The sequence below is a fragment of the Halichoeres trimaculatus genome, unplaced genomic scaffold, assembly GCF_033239565.1.
Source record: "Halichoeres trimaculatus isolate MK-OKI-2021-1 unplaced genomic scaffold, fHalTri1.1 fHalTri1_scaffold_1, whole genome shotgun sequence".
NCBI lineage: Eukaryota > Metazoa > Chordata > Actinopteri > Labriformes > Labridae > Halichoeres > Halichoeres trimaculatus.
Genome location: NW_027437179.1, coordinates 44,041,068 through 44,064,799, shown reverse-complemented (window position 1 = coordinate 44,064,799; position 23,732 = coordinate 44,041,068). Strand labels below are relative to the sequence as shown.

Sequence of the window (23,732 nt, the reverse complement as noted above, 5' to 3'; positions counted from 1 at the left end):
GCAGAAGGAGCAGAAAGAAGGAGCAGAAGGAGCAGAAGGAGCAGAAGGAGCAGAAGGAGCAGAAGGAGCAGGAGGAGCAGAAGGAGCAGGGAGGCAGAGGCCGAGTGTCGGCTCAGAGACTTTTCTAAAGTCAGTAAACTCTACCTGCAGTCAGCGCAGCCTGAATGAACTTTTTAATCCAGATCTTTAACCTCAGAGCACACGGTCATTATGGTGAACAGTCCTGCAGAAAACACAGATTTAACTTTTTACACTTTGATTCAATCCAGAGTCAGGACTTTGACTTTTGATTTCCTTAAAAACAGAGTGAGGAGCGAGGGGATCCGGGGTGACCACGGTTTATCAGGATCTACTGTTAGCTTCATGTGCTGTTGGTGGGAAATAAACCAAATGTTAAACCTCATCTACACGTTTCAGACTCCTCTTATTTTTCTAGTCTGGGAATAATCCCTGGGGTGGGATTACAGGTGTGTGGTGCCTGTTGGTCCACCAATGAGGGGGGTATTAGTGTAAAGGCACCGGTCTAATGTACCCACATGTACCCATCAGCAGCTGTGGGTCGAAGCATGGAGCTTTAAACTTGTGACAGTTTCCACCTGATGTGTGGAGCGGTTTCAGGCGGATGCATGGCTCTGCAGCCTTTCAGGTTTCTCATGGGACCACACCAGCAGCTGACAGGCTCAGACCAGCTGATGGCTGCTGGTAATTCTCTAAAACCATTTCGGTTACTGCTCAACTGATCTAAGAAGAAAGACACTGGAGGATTTCTGCTTCTTGAATGTGTGGATCAGAGGATTTTCTTTGTGTTTCCATCATAATCTGGCTCTAACTCTAACCCTGACCCTGGTTAATGTAGATGTTAGTTTGAGCAGGAAAAGATGTTTTCATGCTTCGTTGATCAGCAGCTTTATGAACTTTGCTCTTTGCTCGGTGAAAGAAGGTCACAGAAAGGTCCAACAGCATCAAGTGCACTTCATAAAAAACATAAAGGATCAGTTTTCAGAGTTTTCAGTGTTTTCAGAGTTTTCAGAGTTTTCAGAGTTTTCAGAGTTTTCAGAGTTTCCAGTGTTTCCAAACGGTCACAGCGTGCGTAGAGCTCAGCTGTGTGATAAAGGCAGCTCCATTAGACGGCGTCTCAGCTCCTGTGGTGTCTGAGCTGATCTCCAGTGTTAAATAATCAAACCTTCACCCTGATGTCTCGTCGTTACAGAGGTCAAAGGTCACCAGGCGCTGAGCGCAGAGCGGTCAGATTCAGAGGAAGTCGTTCAGACACGTCGTCCTGGGATCACAGAGTTAAAAACATGGATGGGGAGCAAATACGTCCTGTAGACGTCCTGACCAGCTGAATCCAGATTCTGACTCTTATCGTCTGATCATGACCCAGTCCACGTGAGCTCATGGACTCTGAGGAATCAGGTCTAACCAGTTCCCCTGAGCAGCAGATAAACGGCGCTGATGGTGAGGGCGGAGGCCGTGTACGTAAACATGGCGTTATAAAGCGTGTTGGTCCTGATTCGCTCTCCCAGTGTCCTCTTTGCCTCCTCCAGACTCAGGACCAGCACCTCAGGCTCCAGCTGGTCCCCCCTCTCTGGTGTGTGTGGTGCTGGGGGCGGAGCAGCCGGTTGCTCGGTCTGGGTCTCCGGCTGGGGTCTGGTCTCCAGCAGCCGCTTCACCAGCGATAGATCGGCCTCCACTCTGCCCAGGCCCTGCTCCAGCTCCTCCAGCTGGGGCGGCAGGGCCTCCAGGAGGGACTCGGTCTTCCTGCTGCCCGTGTGGAGGTCCTGTAAAGCCGACAGAGGCACCGTGGGGGAGCCTGGGGTCTGGTCTGCCTGGGCCTGGAGGAGCGTGTCCCTCTGGAGGAGCGTGTCCCTCTGGAGGAGCGTGTCCCTCTGCGTCAGGGCGTCGCTCAGAGCGGCTCTGAGGCTGTCGATGAGCGCACGCAGCTCGTCCTGCTGCGAGCGGTGGTTTCCCGCCTGCACTTTGAGGGCTTCCTGCAGACTCTCTGGACCTTTCTGGGCCTCCAGGAGCAGACTCTTCAGCTCCTGGAGGGGCAAAGATGGATTTTGTTTCAGGTTAGGCTCTGATATGTAGATAAACTTGATCCAAAATAAACCGACTTCATCAGAACAATCTTTGTGCTAGGTTTTAAAAACATCCATGGACAGACTCCCATCGATCAACAATCTTTGGAGTGGATCAGTTTAACATTTTCAAACATTTCCATGAACATTTTTCCTTTGTGGAGACATTCAGAGAGCTGGAAACAGGTTTAAACCAGCAGAAAGTCTCTCCTGCTCCTCCTCACCTGAAGGCGGACCCGGTTGATGTACGTTGATCCCATGACCCCGATCAGAGCCCCGAGCACTGAGCCGATGATGGACCAGTTCTTGGTGCGTTCAGCTCTCGTCCTCTCCTTCTCGTGGCTCTCTCTGACGCCGGCTGAGAACAGGGCGAACTTCTCCCTCTCTGAACCCTCGGCGTGCTCGTACGCGGTGCGCAGACGACGCTCCTCCTGTGAGGAGGAGACACAGAGAGTCAGTCCCTGACAGAGGGATGAGGAGATGGACCGGTCTTTGGCTCAGCTCCACCTTCCCTCCTCCCTTTGGAGGTGCGTTATTTACAGCCTGACCTGCAGCAGTTTGTGCTCCTGCGTGGCCAGCTCCAGGTAATGAGCTTCCTCCCTCGAGACCCGGTCCAGCCGGTCTCTGACCTCCTTCAGCCGGACCTGCAGAGCCTCCAGGCTGGTGTGAGCCTCCCGTACCATCCCTCTGGCCACCATGAATGCTGACTCTGCCTGCAAGAAACACACGTCTGAGGATGAAAATCTCTGTAACAGACTCACTCCTCACTCCACATCCATGAGAAAAATAAAGACGTTAGGATTTCCAGCGTTCGCTCACCTCGGTCACTTTGGTCTGAGCCTCACGGACCTCATTGAGTCCAACAAACTCTTCATATTTCTCCCACCAGTAGTTGATTGTAGCAGAGGCAGTCTGAGCCGACCTTTGACCCCACTGCTGTCCCACCTCACCTGCATACTGAAGAACGTAGAGACAAGGAGGGAGGGTGTTTTTTTTAATATGGGGTCAATATGGGGTTTGATTACATCAGTATTTACACAGTTAACAGGTTGTACGTGGTTAATGTGTTAATCTGACAGTTTGTAAAAAGTCAAAAGAGGGATTATCTGTACCTGCAGGGCAGCCACAGCCCGCTCCTTCACCACCTCAGCTCCTCCCTTCCTGTCAGGAGGCAGGGGGTCTGAGGGTGGTCGGTGAGCGCTGTAGGTCCGGACCAGAGAGAGTCTGCCCCGCCAGGAGAGCTGGGACAGACAGCACGAGCCGCGAGCCCAGAGAAAAGTCTGAGCTCCTCTGTACCTGACGAGGTAAAAACACGGTTTACAGTTTTTCACAACAGCATCAGGAACAAGCTGCGGACGGGAGACGGAGGACAGACGCACCTCATGTTGAGGTTTGGAGTGGGAGCTGAAATCTGTCAGAGCTTCACTTTCATGACAGATGATCCAACGCTGGAGCAGGCAGCTGTAACAAAGGAACACACAGTTATTAGATGATGATACACTAATGCATAAAGTAATGTTTCCTGATCACAGGCTGTGTAAGATTAAAAAACAAACTAGTGTTAAACCTGTAAAAGTTAAATAAAAAACAGTTTCATAAGAAAACTAAACCTAAAGCATCAAACTAACAAAGGCACATCTGGAATAAAAATGTAAACATGACATAAGGCATAAAATTAATGAGTATTTCTAACACATTTAACCTTTGTACACAGTGTGATGAGTAACTACCCAATCCACATGGCTTTACAGAGAAACTACCAACACACACTAAAGATACGGGCTCATATTTAAACAAACAGGTCAGATCAGAGGCAGGTGAAGCTAACACAGCTCACAGTTATTTAATGACTAACATTTTGATTTTTTGACAAGGTTAAAGGCTGACTGTCTCCTTTTCCTGCTTCCTTCACTTCTACCCTCTCGATGCTAACTTACCGGTGAACTCACCTTTAACACTGCGTTTACTCTTTAACAGTTTAATTCATTTCACGCGTAATCAATACAAATTGATCCTTTTCTTGAGTGTTGTCAGCGGAAACATGTCACGCTGGTCACATCACTTCGAGCTAAAGTGTTAGCATTAGCATTTTAATGTCAACTGAAACTAGCCGGGTGACTTTTCTACCGGCATATCTCACCGCTACCTACTTCCGGTTCAGAGGTCTGTGGGGTCCTTCCAGCGCGGATTAGAGAGCTAACAGGCTAACAGTTTGTAGTCACATCAAGATATTCATTTCTTTTCATTAAACGACTGTTCTGGACCTTTGACATGTCTGGAAGAGAAGGTGAGGCGTTGTTTTGTTATTCAGTTCTTTAAAATGAAAGTTATTGTTATAAAAATCTGTTTTAACAGCGGTTAAAAAAACTCAGTGAAGCGTGTTTGCGTTGATAAGCTAACGTTTGCTACAGAGGCGTTAGCTGAGGTTTTTATAGTGTTTACACTGAACTACCTTACATATAAGTTACACCCACGTTTTGGTGTATTGACGTGTTTATGTAAGAGATTAACGATGTTTTATTGGGCATGTTAAGTCATTGTGATCGTCTGAGACATTCGGCTGCTAATCCGATCTTCATCAACAATGAAATCAAACCAGAATCCATCGATCTGAACATTAGCTGCTGCATGGATGAGAGCCCGATTTTAACATAGAAAAGCTGAAAGAAAATAAAGGTCGTATAAAGGTTTTTCATCGTTAGGTACAGTCACGGTGACGGTATCTCTTTAGGTATGGATGTGAGTCAGGCTTCTTAAACACTGAGTCAACGGTTCCGGTCCTCTGTTCTGTGTTTGGGAAGAGGCTTCAGAGCCCGAACCAAACCCTTTAACGGCTAAAAGTGTGTTTGAAATCCTTCATCCCGACTGCAGTCAATAATCCTTAACCTCACAAATTTACTGATGAGCTCATCAACTGTTTCAGTTGTAATCTTGCTGTCCGGCCTGTTTTATTTTAACTGCGTGAACGTTTGACAAATATTTACCTGAGTGTACATTAAGCATTATTCTATTCTTTTTCTATTCTATTCTATTCTATTCTATTCTATTTATTCTATTCTATTCTATTCTGTTGCATATTATACTCTCCATTGTATTTTGAGTTTTGTCTGGCAGCCCTCTCTTGAAGCAGAAGTAGTATTTATTAGTATAAAGCTTTCATTGGACAGTTTCCATCAGAGCTGGCACTGTTTTAATTCTTGGTTTGGTATTGAACATCCTCCTTAGACCAGGTCCCATTAAATGATCCACAGGTTAGGGTTTGGGTTTTCCTGCAAATGATGGTTTCCCCACACTGATCTCTCAGGTATCAAAGTGGACTGATGGGTTTGTTGAAACGCAGGTTTGACAGGACATTTAGTTTAGACATGCACTGGTCGATCGGTCAGCCGATCAATCTGTGCCAGTTTCTTAATGGGGGGATCTGTGATGATGAAACTGATCTTATTCCTCTGGAAAGGTCTGACAGCCATTGTTGCTTTTTGCTCTGAGATCTAAAACTCAGGACACTTTATTGGTCGTTTAAGTTAAAACATAAAGGTTTTATTGTTTCACAGGTATTAATCAATGATTTCAATAAAATAAGATTGGAACATCAAAGGTATCTGCTGTCAGTTATAAAAAATAAAATTTGGTACCGGCCCAAATTGGTTTCAGCAGTTCAGGCTTTTTAAAGATCGATGATCGATCCTAAGTCAGTACCTTTCAGGAGAAACTAAACAATACAAAGAGATCCTGTTCCTGGGGAGGTCCAGGTCACGTACCAGCTCCAGTGCAGCAAACTGAAATGCAAACCATCATTTGTGTGGGGTTGTCTTGTCGAGCAGTGTTAGCGTGCAGTGAGCTGACTGGAAATGTTTTTCTGTCCTCAGGAGGCAAAAAGAAACCACTGAAGGCCCCAAAGAAACATGCTAAGGAAATGGATGAAGTAAGTTTTTTCTGTTCTGATGTTTAACAAATCTATGATTCAATGTCAGCACAATTTTTCCTTCAAATGCCACTGTAGGTTTGACATTTACACACATTCATGTTGATTTAATACAACTACAATCCTACAGTTTCAGCTAGATGGGAAATAAACAGGTTTAGACAAAGGTCTCAGCCAGCTGTGCTGCTTCATGTCAGCTGAACATTTCAGAGAAGTCGACTCAGTTTGTTATTAATGTTTCAAGTTTCCCAAAAAGCAACGCAAACCTGTTGTTACAGCCAAACTCTGAGAGTTTTATTCGTTGCTCTTCAGTGAGTGTTGTACGTCTTTGTGTTTGTAGGATGAAGTTGCTTTCAAGCAGAAGCAGAAGGAAGAGCAGAAAGCCATGGAGGCGTTGAAGGCCAAAGCGTCTGGGAAAGGACCTCTGGGTAAGACCAACAGAAAACGACCTTCACCCTCTTCAGAGAAATGTTGGTGTTGTCTGGATAAATTTATCTTTCTACTTTTGTTTGCTTCCCTTTTCCTCCAGGTGGCAGTGGCATCAAGAAGTCAGGGAAGAAGTAAACTCTGAAACTGGTGGTGTTTGTTTCCTCCCCGGCCTCCTCTTCTGTGTCTGCAGTGTCAGTCTGTGCTCCCACAGGACTCCAGGATGTTTGAGTCTCTTCACTAAAACCTGTCAGCGTGCCCAGCTTCACCACCAAACTAAATGAATTAAAGAGAAAGTCTGAGGGTGCTGCTGTGAAGTGTTTCCAGTCAGTAACAACAGGTTAATTTAGGTTAAATTTCTTTTCACCCACTCAATGATTAAATACAGTTCAGAAATGGTGTTTTGCAGATATACAAAACCTCTAACCCCCCCAGTGTTGTTTTTCCTATGATTTTGTTGTAATGTAAACAGGGAGATACTATTAAAGTTTTTGTAATGACTGCTTGTTATCGTGGTGTTTCATCAGAAGCGGAGAACTTATTCCATCAACAAAGTGTTAAAAACTGCAAAAGATGTTTTTCTCTAACAAGGTTGTTACTGTTTTTCTTTACTGGGAACGTCCCGTCAGGTTTTGAGTCTGAGTCATTTGATTTTGAGTGTCTGCTGATCCTGAGTCCTGATCTGATACTTCTGCTCTGATACATCGAGCTCCCAGCTTTAAGCTCCTGTCACGCTCTGCTTTACAGCCTCCAACCAATAGTGTCACTGCGGCCAAGTGATGTCACACCCTGTTTCTGTGTGGGGTGGAGACGGTCGTAGATACTGAGCTGTTTTTTCCCCATATGTTTAGAAATATAGATAAGGACCCCTCAGCTGTAACTTCTCAAACAGCTCCTGTCTCCAGCTTTTCTTTGGCGCGTAGATCCTACAGAGAAATTCAGACGTGCACGCTGAGAGCAGAAAAACAAGAATTTATTTTGACTTGTGACAAAAAAGCAGAAGATTTGCATTACAATGATTTCAGTCAGTGCAGAGGAGGATCAGTCTGCAGAAATATGACAGCTGTGACGCAGAGAAGCTAAAAAACATCCAGTTATTAATGTTAAACCTGAGGTAAGGTGAAACTTTCAGCCTTCAGAAAACGTCAGAGCACACAGTGAAACGGTCTCTGTGTTGGTATCAGTGAGGGTGAGACGCAGCCGTCAGGACATAAAGATTCAGTGACGCTCAGATAAACTTTTCCAACCCTCTTCTTTCTGACCCTGTCCAACATTCGCTCAGAGCTTCTCTGTGAAAAGGCAACAGGCTGAAAAATAAATCAGGATTTATAAAAACAGGTCAAACTGGCGTCAGAGGTGGCGCCTGAGGTAAACTGGTGTTAATGGATGAGCTGCAGTTTGTGTTGGTTACTCTGTGACGTGTCATCATCACAGCTGTTTCCTGTCGTGGTTCTGAGTCTGCTGACTCCAGGCCCGGGGTCCTGCAGAGCTGGACCGGCTTCTTTAAACCTCGTTGGTGCCGTTTAACTTGGCAAACTTTGCCCGGAGGATCTGGATCTCCAGGCTGAGCTTCTCCCGCTCCAGCAGCAGGTTCTCCCTCTTCAGCTCCAGCAGACCCTGGTCCAGGACCACGAGCCGCTGAGGGCCCGTCTGAAGACCCAGCACCGGGTCGAGGGCTGCTGAGACAAGACAGAAATCAACTCAGTCCTGCAGATACAGGATCACCTCAGGTTAGGAGGGCCACGGTTTAAAGGGACAGTCCGCTGTTTTTAAAGGGACAGTCTGCTGTTTTTAAAGGAACAGTCTGCTGTTTTTAAAGGGACAGTCTGCTGTTTTTAAAGGGACAGTCTGCTGTTTTTAAAGGGACAGTCTGCTGTTTTTAAAGGGACAGTCTGCTGTTTTTAAAGGGACAGTCTGCTGTTTTTAAAGGGACAGTCTGCTGTTTTTAAAGGAACAGTCTGCTGTTTTTTAAGGGACAGTCTGCTGTTTTAAAGGGACAATCTGCTGTTCTTAAAGGAACAGTCTGCTGTTTTTAAAGGGACAGTCTGCTGTTTTTAAAGGGACAGTCTGCTGTTTTTAAAGGAACAGGGTCAAACACAGAAATCTTCATCTAAGATACTGATGTACTAATTTACTGATGTACTGATTTACTGATTTACTGATGTACTGATTTACTGATTTTCTGATGTACTGATTTACTGATGTACTGATTTACTGATTTACTGATGTACTGATTTACTGATTTTCTGATGTACTGATTTACTGATTTACTGATTTACTGATGTACTGATTTACTGATGTACTGATTTACTGATTTTACTGATTTACTGATTTACTGATGTACTGATTTACTGATTTACTGATGTACTGATTTACTAATTTACTGATTTACTGATGTACTGATTTACTGATTTACTGATTTTACTGATTTACTGATTTACTGATTTACTGATTTACTGATTTACTGATGTACTGATTTACTGATTTACTGATGTACTGATTTACTGATGTACTGATTTACCGATTTACTGATGTACTGATTTATTAATTTACTGATTTACTGATGTACTGACGTGTAGTGAGTGGGTGGTTTCTGTGGGTGTGGACCCTGACAGGGTGAGCAGGATCTCAGCGTGTGATGAAGATCTGTTTCAGCTGTAGCTGTTTATTCTCACACTGAACCTCTGAACCAAGGGAACTGGACCCTGTGACCCTCATGACAGAGTCTGGGACTTCCTCCTGTCCATCAGTCTTTCAACACGCGGTCCCTGCACTCTGAGGGTGAACATCGTCCTCTGCCTTTGACAGTTTCTCTGTTTTATCCTCAAACGTTGGTTTCTCTGAACCTCTCCTGCCCGTCCTCTGCTGGCTCTGTTTTTGCCGGTCTTGGATCGAGTATCTTACTCGTCGGGGTGATGAGAGACAGCAGTAAAACAGTCTAAGAGTTGTTAAAGTCTTAAAGTCAGTTTACTCTTCTTATCAGAGACTAAACCTGTGTTCTGACGGAGTGTTTGCAGTCAGGAAAGTAAAATGTATACTCAGTGAAATGGAAAAGCATCATCAAAACATTAAACTTCATTTTCAGGATCTTAACTTGCTGGGTTTGTCATTTTTTTATTTTATTTTTTTAACCTTTATTTAATCAGATAAATCCCATTAAGATAAAGATCTCATTGACAGGGGCGACCTGGCCCAGAGGTCAGCAGCACACGCCAGATAACAGTAAACAAAACGAATGGAATGAATGAATGAGAAAATTCAGAAATTCATGTTAGAATATGAAAATATATTTGGGTTTGTATTTTTGCCTTTTATGATGGAGTCGTCACTGCTGAGTGAAAACTCTTGGTTTCAGTTTAAATAGAGGTCAGAAAAGCTCTGTCCTTTTTTTTTTTGAGTTTTTAGAACTTTAATTAATTCTGGGCTCGTTAAATTATGGTGTGAAGTTTTCAGGGCCGTAAACTTTAAAGGATCTGACCGTTGGTCTAAATCGTTTTTTTTCAGCTGACAGAAAACCAGCTTCGACCTGAGGAAGGAAAAGATTTTTGTTTTTTTTTTATCAAAGAACGAGTCCCAGAAATGCCCCCTAAGGAACCAGGTCCAGTCCGGTTTCAGGAGCACAGAACAGAACAGAAACGATTCTGTTGGTTAGCCTCCTGTGCTACAACGTTAGCATGAAAACAGAAAAACAGAAACATGTTTTAAATCCACTGGTTTCTTTCTATGATTTTATCTCTGACGTGTTTTGCTGCTGACATGTCATTTCCTGGAGCCCTGTATTAAAGCAGCGAGCAGCAGGAGGCGCGGCGGCGGCGGTCGGACAGGGAGAAACAGCTGTTGTCCAGTTTGTGTGGAGCTGGTTTGTCCCCGCGCCCTGCAGCAGACACCCCAACACTTCAGTGGTCTCCTCTTTATGCAGAGTTATTTCTTATTTCAGTTTATTGATGAGAAACAGCTGCACGGTTAGCTGAGGTTAGCTGAGGTTAGCTGAGGTTAGCTGAGGTAAAGTTACCTTCGTTTCCAGGTGTGGTCATTGTCAGGGACTTCAGCTCCACCTCCACGGGGTAATGATCGCTCACTTCAAGGGCCTGAAACAGAAACAGAGACCCTCATTTTTACTGTAACCCTTCAGCACATTAAACCTGAGCTGGTCCAGAGTCCAGGTGCATCACCTGATCCTGAGTCTAAGATCAGAAACTTGAGCTTTTCTCAGACTGAGTGCCACACGGACTGAATGATGCTGCAGCTCTCTGTGTTTATTTCTCTACACCTGAGCTTCCTGATCCTGTTCACTGAGGCTTAAACTCAGGTCATCATGGAGTCATCACAGATATGATGATGGTAACATCTGTCGTCAGTCAGTGAGTCCGTCCCTGATCTGAGCCTGGAGAGGCCTCAGTGTGTGTGAAGACGCAGTGTGTATAAACCCGTCCCTTTGGACCATGAGACCCCCACAGACCTGCTCCTGGCTCAGTCTGTAGGCCTCCTGGAAGTTGAAGGGTTTGGCAGAGTTTGGTACGACAGCGTGGAGCATGTCGTCTCCGTAAACCACGATCCTGAAATCAGACGAAACCACTGTGTTAAGACTCATGATGATCAGTGTGTACAAACACGCAGGTTGTGTGTGTGTGTGTGTGTGCGTGTGTGTGTGTGTGCGTGTGTGTGTGTGTGTGTGTGTGTGTGTGTGTGTGTGTGTGTGACTGTGTGTGTGACTGTGTGTGTGGTACCTGTCGTATGTGTGGTCGTTCTTGTTGCTGGCCGTGGTGTCCACGTCGTCTGCGATCAGCCAGTGGAAGTTCTTGTCGCTGCGGATCCTGATCTCCTTCATTTCCTTCTTGGAGACGTACAAACCGTCGGCGTTGAAGTCTCCGAGGATCATCACGTTCTGGAGGAGGGAGGAGAGACGGCGCTCAGAGGGAGGCGGGAAGGTGGACATGTTGCTGTGGCACCTTTAGCTTTGCTGTTTCTAACTTTGTTAATACATCATCATTTGACCTGTTCCCATATTTCGCCTGTTTTTATCAGTTACTTCCTGTTTTCATTTCCTGTTTTTATCAGTTACTTCCTGTTTTCATTTCCTGTTTTATCAGTTACTTCCTGTTTTCATTTCCTGTGCTTATCAGTAACTTCCTGTTTTCATTTCCTGTTTTTATCAGTTACTTCCTGTTTTCACATTTTGCCTGTTTTTATCAGTTACTTCCTGTTTCATTTCCTGTTTTTATCAGTAACTTCCTGTTTTCATATTTTCTCCTGTTTTTATCAGTTACTTCCTGTTTTCATTTCCTGTTTTTATCAGTAACTTCCTGTTTTCATTTTTTCTCCTGTTTTAATCAGTTACTTCCTGTTTTCATTTCCTGTGCTTATCAGTAACTTCCTGTTTTCATTTCCTGTTTTTATCAGTTACTTCCTGTTTTCATATTTTGCCTGTTTTTATCAGTTACTTCCTGTTTCATTTCCTGTTTTTATCAGTAACTTCCTGTTTTCATTTCCTGTGCTTATCAGTAACTTCCTGTTTTCATTTCCTGTTTTTATCAGTAACTTCCTGTTTTCGTATATTTCCTATTTTTAGGGTCCGAGGCTTGAGATGAGGACACCTTTTAGCAAGAAGGTGTCCTCATCTCAGGCCAAGGACACTATTGTATTTTTATCTGTTTCTTCCTGTGTTCATATATTTCCTGTTTTTATCAGTTACTTCCTGTTTTCATTTCCTGTTTTCATCAGTAACTTCCTGTTTTTACAGCAGGTTATCTCAGGGCATCCTGGGATAAGGCTGTTTTTGCTTGAACCTCCTCAGCTGGTCGTTTTTTTAGTTTTCGTTCTGTTTTCCGTGAACTAACGACGTCCTTACGTCCGTCCTCCATTTCTTCTTGACGTGTTGGAAGACGTCGTAGAGCTCGTCCAGCTCCTTCTCTGAGTCCTCGGGTTTGGTGTGAACAGGGATCATCACCAGGTCCTTCAGCACTGTGGTCAGCACACACACACACACACACACACACACACACACACACACACACACACACACACACACACACACACACACACACACACACACATTAACACACATGTATTTACTCATGTTTAAAGCCATGTGGCGTGGTTGAGGGAACACGCCTCCTACCCGTGTTGAGGCATCTGAATCTGAGGATGTAGGGGTCTCTGGCGAAAACGTCTCCTCCCTCGGTCTCTTTGTCGTCAAACTGATAGGAGCCCACCAGGTCCACCAGGTCGTCCCTGCAGGGTCACAGAGCACAGAGGGTCAGAGCCTGAGTCTGACCTGAAAGGAGTCTGATGGTCAGAAAAGGTCAAAGAGGTGGGCTGAGGGCGGGGGGAAATCTCTGGACTGAAACAGACTTACAGTGATTAAACTGCAACAAAAAGTGATTCAAGTTAAATTAAAGAGCGGCTCAGCTCATGTCATCACTTCTTTTTCAAAAACACCAAACTGTGCTTTAGTTATAAAACCAAACTTAACCAATAAAACTAAACTAAACTTTCCATCTGATACTTTTTTTACGCCACCAAACACACACCAAACACACACCAAACACACACCAAACACACACCAAACACACACCACACACACACCATCAGGAGCGTGCACAGCAGTGGTCAAACTGTCTGTCAGTCTTTAACAACCACAGTCAGAATCAGACTGATCTCCTCCTCCTCCTGCTCCTGCTCCTCCTCCCCCTCTTCCTCCTCCTCCTGCTCCTCCTGCTCCTCCCCCTCCTCCTCCTGCTCCTGCTCCTCCTCCCCCTCTTCCTCCTCCTCCTGCTCCTCCTCCTCCTGCTCCTCCTCCCCTCACCTGTACAGGAACATGAACTGCTCCTTGTAGCGGGTCCGGCCCAGACGGCTGCTGATCTTCAGGGTGTAGTGATGCTCCCTGTTGGACCTGACGAGCAGACACACGTTCACACATCTGAACACTAATTAACACAGACAGGTGTTAGAGCAGGAGCAGAGGTGTTAAAGGAGGAGCAGAGGAGGTGTTAAAGGAGGTGAAAGGTGAACTCACGTGTTGAGGGCCTTCATGAGCGTTTCCACCGACTCTCCGCTGATGTCCACGACCTCCAGGATCAGGATGATGTCATACCTGGAGATGATCTGAGGAGAAAAACAAAAAACATTTAATTTCTAACCTTATAAATATCAACAACATAACTGTGACTAGTCAAAATTCAGTTTCCACTAGTCAAAAACACAGTTGGAGATATCTATAATTTAGTTTCCACCAGTCAAACTGAGTTATCTTGTCTTGATGTTGGGTTTCTGCTAATAAAATTTTATTAACATTTACGGGTCTAGACCTGTAAATGTTTTTGTAAAGTGTCTTGAAATAACATTTGTTATGATTTAGCGCTATATAAATAAAGATTGATTGATTGATTGATTGAGTTACAGATATCTGCACTGACTCACTGAACGCTGCCCTTCACCTCGTCACCATCCTAAATGTCACTTGCAGATTTCTCTGATTCAGTTTGGACTATCTAGAATTACAGTTACAGATATCTTAATGTGATGTTGACTGTCAGAAATGTGTTCATGACGCTGGACATGTGAGGCTTCCCATTGGATACTGACCCAGATAAACTGGAGGAGAGACGAGAAAAAATCACTTTAACAGTTTTCTCAGCAGAAGAAATGGAGATTTCAGTCATCGACAAGATATTTAGGAAATACCATGAAACTGAACAAATTAATAATCAGGGACTTTGTGCTGCAGCGTTAAAAACCCGGTCAAACACTCCAGTTTCAGGTTCAGCAAGCCGCTCTGACATGACGGGGTTTTAAATCAGCTACAGCAGCAAACCGCTCCACCCTCCCTCCTGCAGCAAGCCCCTCCTCCTTTACCTGTCATAACTTTAGTCATCATCACAGAAATCTGCAACATCAATTCCCCCAGTCCAAACTCTGCTTCAAGATATCTGTGATTACATTTTGACCCGTCAAAATAAAAGTTTAAGATATCTCTAACTACAATTAATTTAAAGATATCTGTAACTTGATTATAGATATCTGAAACTAAATTATGGCTATCCATAAATCTAGTTACAAATATCTACAGTTTCATTCTGACTAGGGGTAATTCCAGTTCAAGATATCTATAACGGCATTTTGACTAATCAAACTGTGATCAAAGATATCTATAAATGCTGTTATAGATATCTTTAATGGAGGGGGTTGAAGATATCTTGATTTGGAATTGTGACGAATGAAATTGTAGATATCTGCAACTAGATTTATGGATAGTCATGATTTAGTTGCAGATATCCACATCTCACATTGTGGCTATCCATAACTGAATTAAAGATATCTGTGATGAGAAACCCCACACACATGAACGGGGAGAGGTGGTTTGTCCAAGGAGGAATGAAGGTGTGGATATCTGAAATGTTCAGTTTGACAGGAAGAATTGAATTGCAGATATCTGTATCACATATCCAGACTAGCTGTTAAATGTTAAAAAGGGCTCGTCGTAGTCTTAACCCTGAAGATGTTTTTGGTCTGTTACAGAAATTCTGCTCTCACTGCATTTTCCAGTCACTCCATCAAACAATAATCCAGTTAACTGTTTGTTTTTAATTATTAATCTGTGAATTTTATTCATGATGATAAAAATCAGAAAGTGTGTGTGTGTGTGTGTGTGTGTGTGTGTGTGTGTGTGTGTGTGTGTGTGTGTGTGTGTGTGTGTGTGTGTGTGTGTGTGTAATCACCTGGACCAGGACACTGAGGACGTTTGCATCAGAAACTTTGTTTTTTCCAAACTTCTGGATGTTGAAGGCGGCGATCTTCATGACGGCTGCAGAGAGGAGCAGACAGAGACATCAACACCTGAGGAGGTTTCACCTGTCTGAGCGTGTGCGGGCATGACAGGTATGTCCATCAGATCAGCTGTTCCTGCTGGGTGTGTCAACATGTGTGTAAACGCTGTGTGTCAACACACACTGGGGCTCACAAAGACCGTCTGCTAACTTCAGACTGTGCACAGGAAACATGCTTCAGAACATACATGTGAGCTGGAAACATGCTTTAAAACATACATGTAACATGCAGCACCAGATTAAGACCGACCCACAGACAGGGTGAAGCTCCCAGGACGTGTTCAGACTGGTTTAACCCTCTGTGGTTCCCCCTGAGCCCCTGTCAGCCCGCCCCTCTGATCCCTCCACCTGCAGCTCTTCACATGTCAGATTAAACACGGCTCAGACCGACTGTTCATGCTGCTCCAGGCTCAGATCTGTTGGTCAAACACCAACGTTTACCTGTCAGCTCAGGAGGAAAGTCTGGTTCACAGTTTGACCTGCAGCACGTCCTGAACGTAGAGACTTACAGGGACGAAAAACATGACGCAGCTTTTCAGATCAGACACTGCCTGAGCTCAGAGGAAGTCAGGACTCTAACGTCTTTTTAAAGGAGTCACACTTTTCATAAAGTCACAATCTGTGTACAGGTCGAGTCCATACACGGCAGTGAGCGTCGCTTTGATAGATCATAGAGTGTTTGTAAGAATAATATCTGCAGAGTTTAGATCTGAGTTTCTTCACTTCAATCCTAACTTTGCTAACAGCCGCTAAAGGAGAATTTCTGTTTTAACAGGATCAGAGCTCTCTGTAAACCTGCTGTGTAGTTTACAGCCTCCTTAATGAAGCAGCTGCAGCATGTGCACACAGCTTTAATAAAACAGTTTATATGTAACATGGAGCAGCTGCAGCGTGTGCACACAGCTTTAATGAGACTGTACATGTAACATGTAGCAGCTGCAGCGTGTACACACAGCTTTAATAAAACAGTTTATATGTAGCATGTAGCAGCAGCCTGAGGACACAAACAGCGTCTCTGATCTTTAACATCTGGCCTCAGGAAACTCTCTAACTCCTGATCTGTGCCGTCAGTCAGGACGCTCTGACCTGCTTCTTATCCTGGGATCACACGCACAGGGAGCAGTTGTGTTTCTTCTCTTTTTCTCTGTTTTGGCATTTCTTCCTCTGTGACGTCTACACGGAAAAAACACCTCAGCAAACACAGGCTCTGCTGGTTTTACTTCTTAAAGTTATTTATCTTTGATTTGTTTTTATGACTCCCAATCAGTGGAAGATGAGCTCGTTAACAGAGGATTTTAAATTAAGAGCAGAAACTGGACGAAGTGGGGCTAAAGGGAAACAGCTGAGCATCATGGGAAAAGAGAAATAAAACCCTGGAGAAAGATCATCAACATCACCCTGAACCTGGATCCTGTTTCCCAAACCCTGTGAGGCATCTCTACAAAAACGTAGGTCAGGAATATTACACAAGCTGGTTAGTAACCGGTCTGGTTAGTAACCGGTCTGGTTAGTAATCGGTCTGGTTAGTAACCGGTCTGGTTTTAGTCAGGGTTAGGGTTAGGGGATCCTGATCCAGAAAGTCCACCCACAGAGTCCCAGAACTGGACTCCTGCAGCTGTCCTGCTGTCAGAGAGAGTCTGAACCAAACAAACATCTCAGACCCAGTTTTTGATTCTCATTAGCCCCCTGGACTCCCTGAGCTCAGTGGTTTCCATGGTGGGGGTCTCTGCACACCTTCTGAAATTAAAAACTATTCACAGATCAGTTTTTCATCTTTCATCACAAAAACATAAACTGAATGAAGGTGAAAGTTTATTTAAACCATGAAAAGAGAAATGTTTGATCAGTTTTTCACCTGGATAACGGGGGTATCAGCGAGGGCAGATTTATTTAGCAAACAGAAACATGTGACCATCTGACACACATCAGCTGAATGAAGGATCTGACAACTTCCTGTTTGTGTTGGTCTGGTTTAGGATTGGCTGCTGGGTGCTCACCTGTCAGTCAGGTGGGCCACGCCCTAACACGGACAAAATGTGTAAGTTTAGTAACAAGTTATTAAAAAAAAAAAAACAGTGTCTGCTGTTTAACACTTTCATTTAACAACAACCAGCCTCTAGTGGACACTGGAGGAACTGCAGTTTCAGCACACCCACATGGATTTCATTTCCTCAGTCAGAGGTTTGTGTTCGGAGTTAGCTCTGACTGAAACTGAACTACCCTGACTTTGTGTAAACGAAAACAACAACAACAACAACAACAACAACAACAACAACAACAACAACAACAACAACAACAACAACAACAACAACAACAACGAAGTGAAGACGTGGACCTGTGTTTGACATGAACCGTCTTTTAGTCTTGGAGTCTGCCTGAAGCTCCGATCCTAACCTCTGCTCTCTCCTCCACCAGCGTCAGTAGCTGCTAAAACAAACGTGGGGGTTTCAAACCTGCCTTTCCTCCAGCAGAAACCATCCTGAACATTAAAGAGGTCGACGCAGAGCGGTGGTTATCATTCCTGAGAGGCGTCAGCCTAAAACGTTCACGCAGACGGTGACGAGGAAAACCTGTCACAGGTCAGACATGAGAAAATAACACACGCAGCCAAACTGCTGCTCGTTACTGAGTCTGATCTAATATCCACACACATCATCAGCCAATCAGCTCGTCCACAGGAAAACTAACTTAACGAGACTTCAGGGTCAGCTGAGGGAGCGTTAGGTACGAGAGGACACGAGCTGGAAGCTGAGTTAACCTGACATCTCAGGTGAAGTTTCTAACTGGAGTTTATCTGATCACACCTGTGGTTTTAACATGTTAACTGATCAATAAGCAAAACCAAGTCTTCACACAGAGTTAATGAGTAACTGAAGTAACTGTCACTTTTATTTCTTTATATCAGGATGTAGTTCAGCTCTTTGGTACGTCCTCAGTCGATAAAACCAGACATAAAACCATAAAAACAGAAAGTTGGTGTGAAACTGTGAGACCAGTGTCCTGTTTCCTGATTGGTCCAGGAGAAGTCCATGCTGCTGATAACAGCTCTGACCTGCTCTAAAAAAGGAGATACAAAAGCTCCGTCAGTAACCACGCTCAGTGATCAACACCAGTCAAAGTGTTTGACGTCTTCTGTCAGTAACCACGCTCAGTCTGTCCAACACCAGTCAAACTGTTTGATGGATCAGGGCGTGATCTGGCAGACGGTTTTGGTGCCTGAAGGAGGAATAAATTATGAAGGTTTTTTATTTTAATCTGACAGGTTGCTTTGGATTATTCTGAACAGCCTGAGGTTATGGAGCACGCCCTGAAGCCACGCCCCTTTGCTGCAGGTCATTCCCTAACCTCCACCCCTGCTTTACCCCCTCTCTGTCCTCAGAGTCCCATCAGGGGAAAGGTTTAAAGAAACAATAGATTTATACCTAACGCTGATAAAAACAGATTTCTTAGATCTACCTGAGGATAACTCAGGGGATTAAGGTGAAGGTTTGGTCGAGCACGAGGATCTGCTGGAGCGAAGGAAACATCAGAGACACTGAAAGAGACTTTTCTGTCTGACAGTTGATTTAAATGACTTAATCCAGCTCTAATCCCATCAAAGCTGCACTTAAACTCAGCACAGTTGTTGGATTGAAGGACCACACGTGTTATTATGGTGACAAAGCTTGATCTGAATGAGAGCTGCAGACGTTCACAGGGAAAAGGATTTGACTCGTCTGAGAAACTGGGACTGAGCAGGTCAGGATACTTTAAAAAGAGAGAATAAACAGGTCAGACCCTCAGCAAACACCTCCAGGAGAAACAGACTCCTCTTTAAAAACAGGTGGAGGAGTTTAGGTGGAGCTCTCTCTGTTTATGACCTGAGTGATGCTTTTATTAGACGATAATCCAGATCCTGTCATGGGCAGCACAGGGTTTATCAGCTGGACCTTTCTCTAACAAAGACCTCTTTCAAAGAGAGGGACGAGCTGATAAAGCTCAGTCCTAACGGCTGCTGGTCTCCAGGTGCTCGCTGACAGCCTCAGGTTTCAGGTCGGGAATTTAACCCTTTGTTTGCTGCAGAGTCCTTCAAGCTTCAGGGAAGAGGAGGAGAAATGCTCAGATCCTCTTTGTGAAGTAAACGCAGGGATAAAAAACACTTTACCTCAGCAGGAGGTGAGGCACAGGTATGGATGAAACATGTTTAAGAAGAGAAGAAGCTGATCAACGTGCTGAGGAAAGCATTAAACACTTCATCATGACAATAATAAACCAAACAGGTAATAAATAAAAACAAAGAGGCAAAGATACATGAAGAAAGACAGACAAACAGGGCTCAGGGAGTCAACATGAACTCGTCTGTTCCTGGGTCTGAGTCTGATTTTAGTGACAGAGTCGTCAGAGGTTTGGTTTAAAACCTTTTAACTTGGAAAAACTTTATTTTAGTTGTATTTACGTTTGTTTTGGTGATTCTATGAATAATTATTTTTTTATACTTTGAAAAACGTGTTCACAGTTTTTATCTTTGTATATTTTGCAGCTGACCAGCTTTAAACCCTCTAACGATGCACGCCTGTCACTTTCTGAACAAATTAAATGGTTGAAAATTAAAACTGGAAACGTATTTTCAGGCCCTGAGCAGAAGTAAAACAGGTGATAACATCGTCTGATGAAGGCTGATCCAGCACAGGAAGCACGGTGTGGATGAAGAGGAGCTGAGCTTCAGGAGCTTTCAGTCATTTTCAGTCAGGAGAAACTGCTCCGACTGATTTCTGAGACGATCTGCTTCTGGACGAGCGTGTCGTCACCAATAAAAAGCTGCAAAGCTAAAAAAGATGTTTTTAAAAACACAGAGGTGTTCGTTGTAAAGTAAATAAAACTTTTCCTCTCAGCAGCGCAGCCTGTCATCCCTTCATCATCAGGAGACGCAGAGATGGAGACTGTGATTCAGACAAAGAGCAAAGAGCCAGCAGCTTTTTTCTTCTCGTCTTTCACTCTGAGATTCAGCTGCAGAAAACTCAGAAAAGACTCTTCCTTTACCTTTCTTTACCTTTCTTTATCTTCCTTTATCTTTCTTTACCTTTCTTTATCTTTTTTGTCTCATCCAACAACTGTTACTAACAGTAAAACGACTCCACAAACAGGCTAACTCCTGTTGCTCCTCTTTGCTTGAGTTGCTCATAAACAGTTGAATAAAAACACGGCATGGTCCTTTAAAACCTGGTTTGTTGAAAAGAATTGAAACCTTTTCATACATGAGCAGGATTTTTACTCTGTTTGGTGGTTTAGCTTTCTTTGTCCCAGTTTTTAAACTTTAAAATACTTTTAATTTGATGCTGTTTGAAGTTTTTGGATTAAATTTTCAGTTAAATATAAAAATCAATTTAAGGAATATTAAACCAGATCATCCCTGACATGCTCTTAAAATGTGACTCAGAGGTTGTGTTTTGGTTTATGAAGCAGAGATAGTCACTGAGTTCACCAAGGAGCTAATCCTCTCTGCGCCTGTTTCACCAGACCCCAGCCCCCCGTATTTTCCCTTTGGTTACATCGAGGACTCAGTGATTTCTTCCTGATCAGGCACAAAAACAAAGCCCCAGAAACAGCTCCAGTAACACACACACACACACACACACACACACACACACACACACACACACACACACACACACACACACACACACACAGACCTGTACTTATGTAACTGTAGCGCTGTAGGAACCATGAACGGCCTCTCTGGTTTCTCTCTCAGTGTGAGGAGGAAAAAAACTGAAGGTGTTTGTTTCTCACCTGCAGGAGGACGATCTGCTGCTGACTGAACCAACCAGGTGAGTTTGATCCAGGTGAGTTTGATCCAGGTGAGTTTGATCCAGGTGAGTTTGATCCAGGTGAGTTTGATCCAGGTGAGTTTGATCCAGGTGAGTTGAAGCTAAGGTAAACTCCAGCTGCAGACAGAGTCTCACTCTGAGCTCCTCGGCGCGCTCGGTTTCTGCTGGGGGTAAAACATCCTGCAGGGTTTGACCACATGTGAGGTGATTGGTCCAGAGCCAACCAATGGGAGGAGACATGGAGCCCGCCCTCTTTAATGCCTTCCTGTTGTGTGGTGAGAAAAAATGTTTGAGGAGGATCTAAAAATAAACTGAGGCAGAGAAACCTCCAGGTGACAGGTTATTACTTTACAGAGCTCTTATTCTCTACAAGCAGTCACAGAGATTATGGATTATAGATTATAGATTATAGATTATAGATTATAGATTATAGATCACAGATCAGAGATTATAGATTATAGATTATAGATTATAGATTATAGATTATAGATTACAGATCATAGATCAGAGATTATAGATTATAGATTATAGATTATAGATTATAGATTATAGATTATAGATCACAGATCATAGATCAGAGATTATAGATTATAGATTATAGATTATAGATTATAGATTATTGATTACAGATCATAGATCAGAGATTATAGATTATAGATTATAGATTATAGATTATAGATTACAGATAACAGATTATAGATTGTAGATTGTAGATTTTAGATCAGTTATGTAGAGATTAGATCATTATATATGTGCTTGTATGAGAAAAGTTGTTTGTGCTCTTGTCTTTATCTCTGGAGATCAGACACACCCTCTGGGGGGTGGAGCCCACATGTTGCTAAGCCGCGGCTCGTCTCCTGCTGTGAAAATAAAACTTTACAGCTGCTCCACAGATGGGGGAGATGGGGGAGATGGGGGAGATTGGGGGAGATGGGGGAGATGGGGGAGATGGGGGGAGATGGGGGAGATAAGGGAGATGGGGGAGATGGGGGGAGATGGGGGGGGGATGTTGGGAACTGGGGGGAGATGGGGGGAGATGGGGGGAGATGGGGGAGATGGGGGGAGATGTGGGGAGATGGGGGAGATGGGGGGAGATGTGGGGAGATGGGGGAGATGGGGGAGATAGGGGGGGGGCAGATAGGGGAGATGGGGGGAGATGGGGACGATGGGGGGGAGATGGGGACGATGGGGGGGAGATGGGGGAGATGGGGGAGATGTGGGAGATGGGGGAGATGGGGGGAGATGTGGGAGATGGGGGAGATGGGGGGAGATGGGGGAGATGGGGGAGATGGGGGAGATGGGGGGAGATGGGGGGAGAAGTGGGAGATGGGGGGAGATGGGGGGAGATGGGGGAGATGGGGGGAGATGGGGGAGATGGGGGAGATGGGGGGAGATGTGGGGAACTGGGGGGAGATGGGGGGAGATGGGGGGAGATGGGGGGAGATGGGGGAGTGTTTCTGAGCATGGGGACCAGCTGTGAAGTCTCTGATGAACTGAAAACTTTCTGTTTCTGCACAGGATAAAAACCAAACCAGCGCCGTGGGAACGTGTGAATTACTTCGCTTCGTGTGTGTTTTTCCTCGCAGACGGTGAACAAGACAGAACTGGTCGTGTTTTGCTTTGCATTCTTCAGACCGGAGGAATGTTGACTTTACTATCAGACGTCAGAGCGGCCTGACAGGTCGTATTCATGAGAGTCGTCCTGTAACGGTGACCATCCCAGAGATGAGGCAGAGAAAGAAAATCAAACTTCACACAAAGCACAGGCCTTAACTTTCTAGTTTTTGAAAACAGTAAGAAAAGTTGGGAAGGAGAAGAGATGAGACCCCAGAAAGAAAACCAAACAAAACTCTTTCTTCTGTCCTCAGTCCACCCAGACTCTCTGAGTCCCTCAGTCCACCCAGACTCTCTGAGTCCCTCAGTCCACCCAGACTCTCTGAGTCCCTCAGTCCACCCAGACTCTCAGAGTCCCTCAGTCCACCCAGACTCTCAGAGTCCCTCAGTCCACCCAGACTCTCAGAGTCCCTCAGTCCACCCAGACTCTCAGAGTCCCTCAGTCCACCCAGACTCTCAGAGTCCCTCATGGTCTCTGCTGAACAGACTCTGCAGGGAGGGGCCTCAGGCGGGAGTTTGGCTTCAAACCGTAACAGCCACACTGTCCACTCTATACACAGACTATAATACTGTTTAAAAAAAAAGCCAAAAAAAAACTATATATATATATATATATATATATATATATGGGCCTTTCCAACACTCAGAGTCACTTAACAACTGGATAAATCACAATAAATAAAAAGTGAAAACAAATAAAAAGAACAAACTAAATTAACATCAAGTTAAAATAAATCAGTAAAACACAGAGAAAATATCACAGCCTCAAACATATTTTTAGCATCAGGTTTGAAGAGTTAAGTTTATAGTTTGGTATAAAGTTAGTTTTTTGTGTGATGTTGAGCAGAACTGGAGACAGATTACAACATTTAAAACTAAAGATTAAGATCATTCTTTGTGAAGAGGTTTTTCCTGCTCAGCTCCTGTGGATGTTAAAAACAAACACACCTTCCTTTAGCCCCGCCTCCAGCTCAGCTCAGACAGGAAGCAGTCGGCTGCTCCTCCTCCAGGAAGTGAACCAGGCTGGGTGTTTCAGAGCGAGGAGGTGAAGGAG

General features: G+C 44.4%; 3 protein-coding genes across 10 annotated transcripts; 1 reads left to right on the top strand and 2 right to left on the bottom strand.

The window, feature by feature from the left end:
• Positions 1-20: 20 nt before the first annotated feature.
• On the bottom strand, positions 21-4,207 carry ccdc51 (coiled-coil domain containing 51). 4 transcript variants are annotated; one of them, XM_074672309.1, is made up of 8 exons: positions 4,031-4,207; positions 3,461-3,542; positions 3,194-3,377; positions 2,901-3,038; positions 2,630-2,794; positions 2,306-2,512; positions 1,893-2,042; positions 21-1,856 (listed from the first exon to the last, which is right to left on the bottom strand). In XM_074672309.1, the coding sequence occupies exons 2-8, from the start codon at positions 3,463-3,465 to the stop codon at positions 1,419-1,421; spliced, it is 1,287 nt and encodes a 428-aa protein (XP_074528410.1). In that variant the 5' UTR covers positions 3,466-3,542; positions 4,031-4,207; the 3' UTR covers positions 21-1,418. The 4 variants fall into 4 exon arrangements, with proteins under 4 accessions (XP_074528410.1, XP_074528393.1, XP_074528385.1 ...); XM_074672292.1 differs by having other exon boundaries at positions 21-2,042; positions 4,019-4,207; XM_074672284.1 differs by having other exon boundaries at positions 21-2,042.
• A 5-nt stretch (positions 4,208-4,212) lies between these two features.
• On the top strand, positions 4,213-6,933 carry tma7 (translation machinery associated 7 homolog). The gene is made up of 4 exons (XM_074672360.1): positions 4,213-4,368; positions 5,951-6,006; positions 6,347-6,434; positions 6,536-6,933. Exons 1-4 carry the CDS (start codon positions 4,353-4,355, stop codon positions 6,568-6,570), a joined length of 195 nt encoding a protein of 64 aa, XP_074528461.1. The 5' UTR covers positions 4,213-4,352; the 3' UTR covers positions 6,571-6,933.
• Positions 6,934-7,440: 507 nt separating this feature from the next.
• dnase1l4.1 (deoxyribonuclease 1 like 4, tandem duplicate 1) lies at positions 7,441-21,219 on the bottom strand. 5 transcript variants are annotated; one of them, XM_074672319.1, is made up of 10 exons: positions 17,711-17,887; positions 15,150-15,235; positions 13,448-13,536; positions 13,238-13,324; positions 12,551-12,663; positions 12,281-12,393; positions 11,160-11,317; positions 10,892-10,988; positions 10,445-10,520; positions 7,441-8,111 (listed from the first exon to the last, which is right to left on the bottom strand). In XM_074672319.1, exons 1-10 carry the CDS (start codon positions 17,742-17,744, stop codon positions 7,936-7,938), a joined length of 1,029 nt encoding a protein of 342 aa, XP_074528420.1. In that variant the 5' UTR covers positions 17,745-17,887; the 3' UTR covers positions 7,441-7,935. The 5 variants fall into 5 exon arrangements, with proteins under 5 accessions (XP_074528420.1, XP_074528427.1, XP_074528442.1 ...); XM_074672326.1 differs by having other exon boundaries at positions 7,441-8,108; XM_074672341.1 differs by lacking the exon at positions 17,711-17,887 and adding an exon at positions 17,113-17,144.
• Between the last annotated feature and the right edge of the window lie 2,513 nt (positions 21,220-23,732).

What these genes read in the sequence shown, in the direction of transcription:
- ccdc51 (XM_074672292.1), bottom strand. An exon ending in CTCAGACCAAAGTGACCGAG is followed by an intron (nt 2,795 to 2,900) that starts GTGAGCGAACGC and finishes TGTTTCTTGCAG; the next exon opens with GCAGAGTCAGCATTCATGGT. An exon ending in TCAACCGGGTCCGCCTTCAG is followed by an intron (nt 2,043 to 2,305) that starts GTGAGGAGGAGC and finishes TTGCCCCTCCAG; the next exon opens with GAGCTGAAGAGTCTGCTCCT.
- tma7 (XM_074672360.1), top strand. An exon ending in ATGCTAAGGAAATGGATGAA is followed by an intron (nt 6,007 to 6,346) that starts GTAAGTTTTTTC and finishes TTGTGTTTGTAG; the next exon opens with GATGAAGTTGCTTTCAAGCA. An exon ending in GTCTGGGAAAGGACCTCTGG is followed by an intron (nt 6,435 to 6,535) that starts GTAAGACCAACA and finishes CTTTTCCTCCAG; the next exon opens with GTGGCAGTGGCATCAAGAAG.
- dnase1l4.1 (XM_074672319.1), bottom strand. Translation starts at nt 17,744, where the DNA reads ATGTTCAGGATGGTTTCTGCTGGAGGAAAGGCAG. An exon ending in TCCTCAGTGTCCTGGTCCAG is followed by an intron (nt 13,537 to 15,149) that starts GTGATTACACAC and finishes TTTTCTCCTCAG; the next exon opens with ATCATCTCCAGGTATGACAT. An exon ending in GACCACACCTGGAAACGAAG is followed by an intron (nt 8,112 to 10,444) that starts GTAACTTTACCT and finishes GTCTTGTCTCAG; the next exon opens with CAGCCCTCGACCCGGTGCTG.